The sequence below is a fragment of the Chelonoidis abingdonii genome, chromosome 4 (assembly GCF_003597395.2).
Source record: "Chelonoidis abingdonii isolate Lonesome George chromosome 4, CheloAbing_2.0, whole genome shotgun sequence".
NCBI classification, from domain to species: domain Eukaryota; kingdom Metazoa; phylum Chordata; order Testudines; family Testudinidae; genus Chelonoidis; species Chelonoidis abingdonii.
In genome coordinates this window covers 94,671,086-94,683,941 of record NC_133772.1, presented here as the reverse complement: position 1 = coordinate 94,683,941, position 12,856 = coordinate 94,671,086, and the positions used below count along the sequence as shown (strand labels likewise).

Here is a 12,856-nt window from a genome sequence, read left to right as displayed (position 1 = left end):
CTAATTCTCTATGCTCTTTGGTAATTAGATATAGTTTGTACAGTGTGCTGAAGATGAAAAGTGCCTTCTAAGTAATAAGTATATTTTCTGTGACATATGAATATATTTAAATATTTTGAGTTGATGGTTTAAGGAAATGCACTTTATTTACATTTTTTATTTTATTTTTTATATACACATGCATAGAGAGACAGCAGAATAGAATGTGCACGGCAGTTATTCAAACATAACTTGCGAATGCAGAATTCTTTACTGAATTTAACATGTGTCTTTATTGTTAGTTCTTAAATGAAAACCTATATGCTTTTCTTCAGACACAAAATTAGCACTTTCTTCCTGAGCACCTTTCAACGTGTTTGGCTGGAAAAAGTACATGAAAAAACTCAGTATGACAGGCTTATACTCATGTTAACGGTAATGTAACCTGTGGAGAGCCTCTTCTTTATGCGTGCACTTATTCCTTTCCCAGCCATGATATGATGTTGTCATAAAACATGAATTTGTACAATTTTTTTAAGGGATTCTGATTGGTCAGTCTTTGAGGTTTAATTATTAAATGGTACCAATGCTGGCAATAAAGCACAGGAGGTTATCCAAATAATCATTTCATTATTGCAAAAAGAAATAGGAAATGCATAATTTGTATACTACATTCCCCAACAGTGAGCATTTCATGTGTGTATTCATATATCCTCTGGTCTTAACTTATGTACATGGTATTTACATGATTTTTAGCCTCAGTGCATTTAGTGCACTATACCTATGATAAAAAGAAAAACAAACAAAAAACTCCATGAATTAAACAACCCCTGCTTTACAGGATACATGGAGTGCCTCTAAAAACAAAAAGCTCCGTCTTAAATAGAACATGAAACATGCAATGTAAAGCCATATCCAGCAAGAACAGTATTCCAAGAACAGTATTTACTTCTGTGCATTGTCCCAGAGAAATCAGTGGGACTTTAGTATAGTAATCACTGTGCCCAGTGCTACGTGCTTCTAGGATCAGACACTAGATTCTTGTGAAAGGCAGTTTTCAATATTTTTCCGGTGGATTTTTAAACCAAATGTGTGGGATAACACATTTTTTATTTAATTTGGAGCTGAAAGAACACAAGCTGAGAAGAGATTTATGTTTGTGGAGAAAGGCACTGGAGAAAGTCAAGGAGTATTATGCTGCAGAGTCCCTGATGTGGTAGTTACTTAAATGTTGCTGGATGAGTTTTGCTGTCTTAGTGGACCAACATGACAATTGCTTCAATTTTAACAAGAATTCTTCATCAATTTTTGACCATATATTATGTTCCTTCAATGTATAAAAATGTATGCTTATTTCTATGGCTGTATTAAGGCCCCAATCCTGCAACACTTTCACATTACTTACCATATATGAATACTTCAATGGGATTGCTTACAGGCATTAAGTTAAACACATTCACAAGTGTTAGCAGAGCCTAAATCTTTACCTAGGTTAATTTCATACATACCTACCATTCAGATAAGTGATTTAACAGCTGCACTTAGTGTTGCTTTTCAATTAAAACTAAATTTCCTTTGTCTAGTCAACTGTGCGAGACACCAGTATTATATCAGTCATTCAGTTGTGAAAATTATAGTTAAGGTTATAGTACTATTTCATTTAGACTCTATTTCCACTTGTTCAGATAGTAAATTTATGTGGGGGGAACAACAAACAAAAAACCCTCCTCTTTTTGGACTAATATTTTCCATATTCTCAACTGAAAAGTGACTTTTTTGTAAAGTTTGACAAAAATCCATTCAAGCATATTAAGTTATGCAAGGTGTAAAAATGCATCTTTCCCACTTTAAAAGGAATTATTGTCACACTTTTTTCATGCACATAATTCAGGAAGAGATAAATTTGAAACTTGGTCTGTAAAAAGTGCTTTTTATGGTGTGTGTCCACAATCTAATTTGAAAATATTTGGTTGAATACAAAATGTACTGAAAATAACTGACTGAAAAATCACTTCTGAGCGTGCTTAATAGGCACTTAGTAAGTTTTTTTTACCTCATTCTCTTTTGTGACTTTACCATGTATGTTCTCCCCACATAGACTTCCTCCTTGATTAGGCACAAGAATTACTTCCCCAAGGCTTCAAAAAGACAAATTGCATGAATACACACAGGAAAATTCACCATAAAAACCAACTGTCTTAACTTGAGGAATAAGAAAAAAAAGTGAGTTTGAATAAAATACAGATTTTTCTGTATTGGGGTCTGACCACAGTTTATGCTGCATTTTGTATTAGTTTGAAATAAACAAACTAAACTTTGATTTGGAAATCACCTATTTCAAATGCCAAGATACAACGGTCACAGTGTAAAGTGTGGTAAAGAGACTTCTTTAACCCAGCCTTACAAAAAACTGGGTCTAGTCAGACAATAGCAGCAATCAGATGTAAAACTCATCCCTTCCTACCTCACTGAGATAAGAAATGCAGAGCCCAGTACTGTACATCTAAATGCTAACATTTTTAAGCATGGATATTTTTTTTCTCCCTCCTTTTTTCAAAAACACCCAAGGAAATTAAAGAACTTAAAGCAACCATAAGTATTGCATACTTAAAGTTTCCTTTTTGCAAAGTGAAGGTTCCTACAGCAATGTTTGCTGGTCAGATTGTATATAATATATATTTTCTGGTATCCGTTTGAAACCTCTTTGGGGTAGGGACTATGTCTTCTATGTGTTTGTATAGCACCTAAAACAATGGCATCCCAATCCTAGTATGGGTCTATCACAATAATACCAGTGAAAACAGACCCATATGCAGGAAAATGTGGTGGCATTAAGAGGTATTTGGTATGTTCCCTCAGTGTACCTCATGTATGCTCAAAAGTCTGAAGAAAAATGTTTTTTCACTGAATGTTTGATTTAGTTTGCATATTATTTCACTGACCAATCAGAGGATCAAAATTGTACAAAATACATATCCTTACTAATCATTAACCACCTAAGCTATTATACTATCTTCTGTTTACCCCTCTTGATCTCACTTTCACCCCCCCTCCCAGGCACCGTTCTATTAACCTCTTCCTCCATGGTTATCAGAACTATTGGATAGAAACAGAGGAATATTCATTTGAGGAGAAACTAGTTCAAGATTTGGCTGTAAGTACTGAAATAACTGGGCTTAGTTATCAGTGCCCTCTTCAATATATATATATTATATATATATAATAACACGTATTTACCTTTTGTGTAGCATAGTTATATGTTTAAATTTATAAAATAGCAAATCCTATGCTTCAGGGCATAAATTGATCACCTGTTTTGGTCAGGAAGAAATTTGCACCAGGGTATAGTATTGCACATTTAGGTATATTAAAGGTGGTTTATGCCCTCAGCTGAAGTATATGATGTTGATTACTTTCAGAAATAGAACAGTACTAGCTGGACCATTGGTCTGTTTTTGTTAGTATGGCAATTCCTATGTTCCTATGTTTTCAATTATTATTTGTTTGAAGACTTAACGTGATTGATACTTTCCCTTTTTTGAATTTTTGTTGTTACATAATACTTTAACATTCTAAGCTTTAACGCAAATTAAAATTTTCCATTTTCTTGTTGATATTCTGTAATGAAATGTAAATATACATAACCATGTTCAGCAGAAATTCAGCATTCATGTATCATGGATGTGGAGGATTAGCAAACTTCTGCATCTTGGCACCTAATCCTGATTCAGAAAGATCTCCGTTTCTGTCTTCCTCCTTCATGGAATTCGTAATGCCAGGTTTTATGCATTTGTCTAATATTTCTAAAATGCCTATCTCGTTGGTGTCTAACGACCATGGAAAAAGAAGATACCACTTCAGTATGTCACAAGGAGGATATGTTTATGTCTTAATTCAATATGAGCTAACACTGACTTACACGGTAGAAGCCTCATTATACCTTTTAAAAGGGACTGGCATATGGGGAAGGATTTGAATTTTTGGAAAATCATAAGTAACTATCTTGTCTACTATAGGCCTAGCTTGACATAAGTAATTAGACATGGACTCACCAGAGGAGTATTAGGAAGAGACTGGGACTGAGTGGAAAAGGAATTCCATAGAGGAGTATTAAATGAAAAAGAAAAAAAATGCTTAGCAGAGAAAAGCAGAAGTCTGTTAAATGCAATAAATAAATAAATGGTTGAGCATACCACAGGTCTTTTCAATGCCCTTGCAGTTTTCAAAAAAATAGGACCCATTGACTGTCCTGGAAAAAATAGTATCTACTTTTGGTATCTGAAAGAGAAGGGGAGAGGGAGACAGACAAACAAGGCAGCAGTTTCACAAAGATTATTTCTGGTGACTAAAACTTTACTGATGAAATGTGCCACATTGAGGAAAGAATGCAAAAGTATAAAGAGCAAATCAAAGTTGTAGAGCAGAAAACAAACTAAACAGAAAAAAATCCCTAAAAAGTCAGAGACAAAACAATGTCTGTTACTTTGGATTTATGCAAATAGGTTAAAAGCAGCTGTCCTTCAAGGACTGTATTTAGTGAGTGCAGCTTTGCAGGCAAAGTGTACTAAGGTCATGTCTACACTTACTAGCTTACAGCTCTCCCGTCGACATAAGAAAACCAGCTCAACAAGCTGCACTAGCTAGGTCAGTGGGAGAGCATTTCCCACTGACACAGCACTGTTGCACATAAGTATTTATGTCAGCAAAACTTATGTCACTTGAGGGTGTTTTCTCACACCCCTGAATGGAAAAAGTTTTCCAATGTAAGTGCTAGTGTAGACCTGGCCTAACTTAAGAAATAAGTGCAGAAAACATAAAAAGTGTGGTAAGTTTAGAGAGACAGAAAGAATTCAGCTGAGATATGTGTCACTTTAAAAGATAAGTAAGTGATTTAAGGGAAAAGAGTGAGGCATTAAAAGGAGGTTTGCACAAATTAACGCTGAAGGGTCGGAGGGAACTAAATAGTTGGGAGTTGTGGAAATGTTACAGTAAAAATGTTAAAGAAAAGGGAGGTAATAAATTAAAATGTTAAAGAAGAGAATTCCTGGTTTGATAAATAAACCTTACAGTCACATCTGGTGGAAACCCTTAGTAATAAAAAAAAATGCAAAGAGGAGGTCAAGTGTTGACGAGCTACCCCCACTATATGCTTTCTCTCCCCTCCACCCCCCCCCAGAAGACGTTACAGCCATTCTGAAGGAAATGGGCCCTTCCCAATGAATGTGTCTGTAAACAATTAATTGTGCAGTCTGCTTTTAAAAAGTATAGCATTAAGTCAATGTGTTCTAATAATATCATATGTAGTATGTGGGGGATAAATGCTGTGCCAAGTAAAAGCGGCCTTAAATGATATGACGCAAGAAAGCTTGCCTTCTTTTGTCACCACAGAAAAGTAAAAAAATTGGTTCAAGAGAGGTAACATAAGCTGGGGCAGGCTACGAAAATTAACAAGGATCCAATACCACAAAGTTAAATGTGAAACCACTAAAACCCATACGGTGTGGAAGAAATTTGTTTTCCCTCCTCAGATACTGTTGCTGTATAATGTACAGTCTGGAAAGCCCCAAACTTGTACTGCTGTTTGTCCCTGAGGGACACTTACAGGTCCAAGTATAATGTTTTACAGACAGAGTTGCCAGCATCTAGGTTCACTGTGGGGGGACAGTCTTCAAATTACACAGTACAGATTATATGCTAGAACACTGGTAAAGTAAAAAATGCCTGTGCTGATAATAGCAAATATTATGTGGTGGCTGAAGAGGACCACTATAGATCCAGGGAATGTTATTTTAATTGGCCTATGTTCTGTTTCACGTCTAAAATTCCTGAGGTAATAAATGGAAAGATTTTTAAATTTTGTACCGATTTTTATAATGTAATTAAAGTAAAAGCAGAAATAACATTACAGAAGGATCTTTTAATAGCCAAGCAAGCTTATAGTATAGAGTTACACCATGGTGGACTATACTAGACAAGGTGAGCTTGCATCCCCTGGTTTGTACTTTGAGTCTAATATTAATGGTGATTCAAATGATTACAACTATTGTGGTCTTGGAAATGTGTTGCTCGGTAGTGAACTTAAAAAAGGAATTATAGAAACATAATGCAAATGAAATGAATGCTAATGTAAAAAAGCAAAACAAAAGCAGTGGAATGGAAGTCTAGCTTCACGTGAGTAATTAGACATGGGTAAGACCACATTTCTTGGGAGACAGGATTAGGGAGGTAAATGGAACAGCAGGCTGGAAATAGAATGTCTATGCCAGCTAAGATAGGTAAATGGGTCAGTAAGCTAAGAGACAATGTTTGTATTAGCTAAGATAACAGGGAAATACCCAGGGAACCATTTATAATGGACTAGATAAGCCTGAAATATAAGAAGAGATAAAGAGTAGTCATACATGGGCAGAACATGCTGTACAGGGATGGTTCCTACAAAGTAACCAAGCAAAACCCAAAATGCATGATGCAATGCATAGTAAATGCAATGTAATGTATAAACGTATATAAAGAAAGAGGTTTTCTGTGTAAGTTTGAATGTGTATTATGCTCTTTATCCACCTCCTATGCAGGCTGTAACCACTGCGGTGTGAGCAGGGCAGCCACCCAGGGCACAAAACTGCGGAAGTGGAAAAAGGGGTTGGAGAAATGCCTAAAAAACCTGACAGGAGGCACAAGTGTAACCCCCACACCTTCTGGGTGTGATGTTCTGTCCCTTGTAGTGGCGCCGAGACCACTTAGAGTTAAATGAGTCTGCTCTACAGCCCTAGCTAACAGCCAGTTGGCTTTTAGCTCATGTGGTAGAGGCTCATGCACTAAGCTCCAGAGGTCCCCAGTTCAGTCCTGCAGAGATCTGTTGGCATTACACAAGTATGTTTGCTCAATGTCTAGTTACAGTTCTGCTCCTACTCTTGAGTCTAATCAACTTAGTGTACTTGTGTTAAAAATAAGAGTGACAAAATCTGGAGTCAAACTGAGTTCTTGAAAAGCCAAGTAAAAAGAGATCTCGGAGGTAATCCCAACACCTATGACAACCATAGTCAGATTCTTTGTTCACTTTTTTAAAATAGTGGCAGGAGCCCTTTTAACTGGACAAGGATTCCCATTCAAGATTAGACCCACGTGATGGCAGTACATTTCCCCTGTCTTTGGTCTTCATTGTGTTGCACTAGTTTATTTCCTTCCTATTAACTCGCTTGCTGCCATGTCTTTTCATTGTTACAGATTTGCTTGAGAAAAGTAAGGCAAACTCAGTATTGTACCATTTCTTTCATATGTTTTCCACTTCATAGCAAATTTTCAGTTGTAAGTAAACAAAAATTACTAAAAAGATCATACTGTTTACAAACCTATCACCACGTAATTAATCATGTAACTAATAAAGTGAGAGCAAATTGGAACCAGTAAGAGGTGAATATTTCCATATCATAGTAGTGGCAGGATCAAGAAGGCCACTCTGCAGAACTTGCAAAGACTGCAAAACATTCCTCTCTGAAAAAGACTTTCCACCATAGGAATTTCATTCACAATACTGACGTCTCCTTATACCCTAAATTGCTACCAACCCCAAAAGACAGCCAGTCCAAAAAAAAAGCCCCAAAACCTACTCCACTGAGAGTATTTACCTCAAAAATTGCCAGAAACTCCATGGAGTCTATTAGACTTCACAATTACTATTGTTTTTTACTTGGAGGATGCTCAGATATTACAATGATGGAAGCCCTGCAATAGACAGATACCTACCGTTAAGGATGCATATGTTTTCATTTTAATACTTCATTTTCAGTTGCTCATAACTTTCTAAACACTGTCACCTTTTGGGCTGATGTTTCATATGCTTGGTCTCTGCTTGAAGGTGAATTTTATTAAAACTTTGAGCTAAAGTGGTTCAGCCAGCTTTTGAGCCAGAGGAAAGATGGAAAGCAAATATCTTTATTTGGGGGAAAAAAACAACAAAAAACTCCTGAGATTTTTGACTAGTTATAATATTAAAATGGCTTGGGATAGAAGGAATGTATTTGAGATCGTTATAGCCTTCATTAAGGAGTGTGACTTTGATTCTTCCAGAGAAAAATAGTGTTGATTTGATCAAGTTCAGAGTGTTCACTGCTTATTTTCAGTAAATCTGGCACAACATTAACATTAAGCATGTAATGTGTGCAGGTAAATAAAGACACCTGTGCGGCACAAATATGCATCGCTAACTTATGTGTGGAGAAAAAATGTAGTGGAAGTAAGCAATAAAATGTGATGTATCTCCTTAGGAACCTTTCTCTCACTTACTGCACATCTTGTTAAGTACATCTGCATACCTCCTAGTCTGTGTCTACATTTATGGTGGCCGGTAAAGTACAGACACTATGTATGTAGCTACATGCTGAGGTAAAAGGAAGGCTGCACCCACACTTGTCATTCCCACCCATCCTTCAGGGCTGTCCACCATACCATAGGCCTGATAAAGTTTCTCACCCAATGAGACAGGGTGGGTGACATTCTAAAAGTCCTACTCAGGAATGTCAAAACAGCCTATATGATTTGTCCACATGTAAGGTTAAGGAGATATTCCATTGATCTTGTGACTCAAGAATAGTGATATAGAAAAAAATATCACAGTAAAGTCTTCACTCCCTTGGCAGTTCTTTACAGGAGGCATCTGTGGATATTAGTAAAAATGGTTCCATTTCCTAGCTGATTTTCCTGCTCAATAACTCAGCTGGGCCTTTCGTTCATCTTTGGTGGCACAGAAGCCTACATATTAATTTCTGCTGAATAAGGTTTGTAGCTGTCTAAGTCACTACATTGCAAATGAGAAACTTAAACTTTACAATACCTGATTATGTTACTCTTATTTGATAGTAAATGCTTCATAGTCATACAAAAGAACATGTTTCTGATGTTGTAAACTGCTGAATATCATGAATATTGGCAAAAGAATTTAAACAAAATAAAATTATGATGCTTTTGACTGAGTTCAATTGTCTCTGTATTAATTTGTTGTTTGATTTATAAAATATTTAAATGTAAATTTTTGTTCAGACACCTCCAAAAAAAGATGAGGAGGAGGTAGAAGAGACTGAAAAACACCCGGATCCACTTCATCAGATTATCCTCCATTTCAGTCGCAATGCGCTCACTGAGAGAAGGTAAGTAGAACCACATTCAAAATTACGCAGGACCAATCTACGCAGTCCAATTTTCAATTAACTAATTATAGAATTACCCCATAAAAGTAAATTCATTGTCACAACAGAAGTAAAGTCATACATTACTGAATCAGTAACAGACATTTTCATTACAAAAGTGATTTAGTAGCAGTGCAGTTCAGTATTGTAGAGTGTCCTGCTTTTCCTTTTCCATTCTCTACTTGCCCATATGTATTTATTTTTTATGTTGAACCTCTATATAAACTTTATATTAGCACACATTTTAACACTTTTTTTGGGTTTTAGGAGAAGAGACATTTGTAAAACTTAGTGAATATGTAACGCAGGCATTGCGAGGCTCAATTTCTCAGAGGCATATGAGCCCAAACTAATAATTTTTGCCTGCCATCAGGATGATCCCACTGCCGTTTGGTACTAATATATAAATGTTCATATTATTAGGTTTTTGTCACACTTCATGCAATATGTGGGAAATGGTTCAAAATACCACTGGTGGGAGAGTGTGATTTCCTGTTAATGCCAGTTGCTGCCTTATTTGCAATTAGACTACTAATAGAAGAAAAATTACAGACAAGCAGAGCATTCCTCCACTGTTTTGCAGATTCTTCCCTATGTTTTTTGAATACATAATCTACCTATAATCATATCATAGATAATCATTAGACAACGGGAACAGCTATAACTATTATCTGCAGCCTGCTTTTCCAGACATGTCAGCACTGCCTGTTAATCAGCAGTAAAATACATAACTATCTTACTCACCTGCACATACATATGAATAAATATGTTTTAACAAAGAATTTCACATGGAGTGAGAGATTAGGAGATATGTTTACAACATGGCTTGCAGGTAATGAAGTGTTTACCTTCCCCTTAATGAAAATGAAACCTGCGTTCTGGCAGCATTATAATAATCTCTGATGTTATAATAAGCCACATAATAAGCTATTTGAATTACATTTTTTCTCCCTATAGCAAACTAGAAGATGATCCTTTGTACACTGCCTATTCAGCCATGATGGCCAAGGTAAATACTTAATTTCAAGCCTCATTCCCCATCCCACATATGCACCTCCAATTTATTTGTGTATATTTTCTGCATGTCAAGTATCAGAGGGATAGCCATGTTAGTCTGGATCTGTAAAAGCAGCAAAGAATCCTATGTCAACTTATAGAGTAACAGACGTTTTGGAGCATGAGCTTTCGTGGGTGAATACATGTATCCAACGAAGTGGGTATTCACCCACAAAAGCTCATGCTCCAAAACTTCTGTTAGTTTATAAGGTGTCACAGGACTCCTGGCTGCATTTTCTGCATGCTTTCTCCTTTTATCCTTTTGTCTCTTGATATTAGCAGTTCCTGGTTTGTACTCTAGCCATATTTTTCTGGAAATGTTGAATCAAGTTCTTCCCTGAATTACACATGCCCTTGGGGTTGAATTTAATTCATTGGATTAGCACAGGTGTAATTGATGGCAGAATTTAGCCCGTTGTCAGGGCCCAAACAAGGGACTTTTCCTACTACAGAAAATTATAATTTTGCCACTTCTGCTACACTGTCTTAAACAGCAAATGATTTAATAAAATAAAAAATTTTAGAGACCCTCTTCAGGCAAAACTACTATTGACTTCAGTGTAAACTTACCTAGAGTATGGATGGAGACAGGACTTAATATTTGCTCCTTAACACTATGTTTATTATTATGAAATAGGTCATAGAAAATCAGCATGTTTTAATCCCTGGATGGCATTTAATGTTTGGCAATCAGTACTTACAGCATGACAGACACAAATCAATAGAAATCAATATTCATAACAGGGTCAAATGTAATTACACCTTCATCTGAGAAAAAAACATGAGATCAAAGGCATCTACTATAGATAAATGTACTGAGTTATGACCAAAAAACCACCACCTGGAATAGCAACTTCATTTTATTTGTTGTGTTTTTGTACATGCGGGCTAATACTTTAAGGCACTCTCAGCCTTGAGGAATATCAATTTCTTAGCTTTCAGGAGCACAAGTGTTAAACATTATAAAAAAAAATTCCCCTCTCACCCCTATGGGTGGTATGTGTCTTCCTCAACCTCGGGTCCTCTACCAGAGGCCTGGGAGTTTGAGGGTTCTGCGCAGTATCTTTAGCGTGCCTACCTCACTCTTCTGAGAGAGCTCTGATGTTGTCGCTGGGAACTGTTGGAGCCTCACCCAGTTCGGCATCCAGCCCCAGAGTGTCCTAATAATCGACCACTTGGACCCTCATTTCCACATACTCTCTAGTCCTATTCAGGCCCTGTACTCTCACAGTTGTCTCATATTCTTCTTCTGATGTTGCTGTCATTGGCATGCTTGTCTATTACAACGATGTCTGTGATTGGCAGCACTGCTGTCGTGCGGATCTGAGAGATCCACAGAAATTGCCTGCATTACTCACAACTCTGTGGAATTCCCATTGGTCTTGGGAGGGTCTAGCCATATGCTGTGCAGATTCGAGTAAAGTGCAGCCACTTGGTTGTGCCGTTCAGGTTCGTTCTAGCCTGATCTTTACAGCTGTATGTGCTTGACTGTCTCTGAGGCCTCATCTCAAGTCGACCTTGGGTCTTCTAGTGGTAGACCCTGGTTACTGATCTGTGCCAGGCTGTCTGTGTGCTATGAGGCCTCAGTGCTGTCTTTTAGTTAGCCTTCCAGCCTGGTAGATTTCCAATCTCAGCACTCAGCTATTGTCGAGGGTACATCCATGAGGTCTTGTCTTACCATGGACTTCTTCTGCCTTGTCTTCCTCCCATTCTGCTGCTGCCTCAGCATTCTCAGTATCATCTTTGGGATCTGACTGAGTACTCTGATGTTCAGTTCGTCAGGACAGTGTTTGACGTCACAAGCCCGCCGCTTCTTTCGCGCTTATACAGTCTCTGGGTGTGGGATTGGGGTGGAAACTCCGTGCCTTGGAGAGCTTCTGGTCTCATCGGCAGCTCATGTCTCCTTTGGCAGCTCACTATCGGCAGGTTTATGACCGGCAGGGCGTATTGTTGAGGGTGATCTTGTTTCCACTGAGCTGGCTCTTCAGGACTGTCTTATCTGGTGATACTTGAGTTGCTGTCTTTCTTGCTCTCATCGTGTTTCATGTGACTGTGGACGCAAGGTACTTGTAGCCGGTCTGTATGTCTGCTTTGGCGCTGGTAGTTCACCCATCAGTCTGACTACCTTTCCTCTCTCACTACCATCCCGCAATTCTCGTCGATGACATCGATATCCACTGTAATTCCGCGTCAGTGGATTAGCGAGTCGATGTTCGTTCATTCTAGCATAAATTGATGTCTCTATGTAAGAGGTGGTGATGTGTATTCCACTCCTGAACTGTACCCGTATCCAGTCCTTGTGATTATCTGGCTGAGGGGGTTAAGCCTATGCAGAACAGGTGAGGACATGCATACTTGATATGCTGCCTTGATGCACTGTGCAGCTGCCTTGAGTATATCCTAGTTGTCTTCCATATCCATTGAGTTCTGGAGAGGCTAAGTGTCTTGTTGACTAGTTAGGGCAGAATCAAGATCCACGTGTGCTGCATTGAGTCGTAGCTTCCTGTAGTCATCCAGGCTGGTCAGATTGGTCTTTCTGATTTGAGCTTTGCGACTGCTCTATCTATGATAATGGTGTTTATGAGCCTCTGTGTTGGTTCCGTAATGCCCTTCTGACTGTGGCTCAATGTGTGGCCCAT

General features: G+C 37.8%; 1 protein-coding gene across 1 annotated transcript in view; it reads left to right on the top strand.

The window, feature by feature from the left end:
* Positions 1-12,856, top strand: part of RYR3 (ryanodine receptor 3) — a 663,207-nt gene that overhangs the window by 562,015 nt on the left and 88,336 nt on the right. Inside the window, 3 exon segments of the mRNA XM_075065483.1 lie at positions 315-414; positions 9,016-9,122; positions 10,119-10,170. Coding sequence (XP_074921584.1) covers positions 315-414; positions 9,016-9,122; positions 10,119-10,170 — 259 coding nt within the window.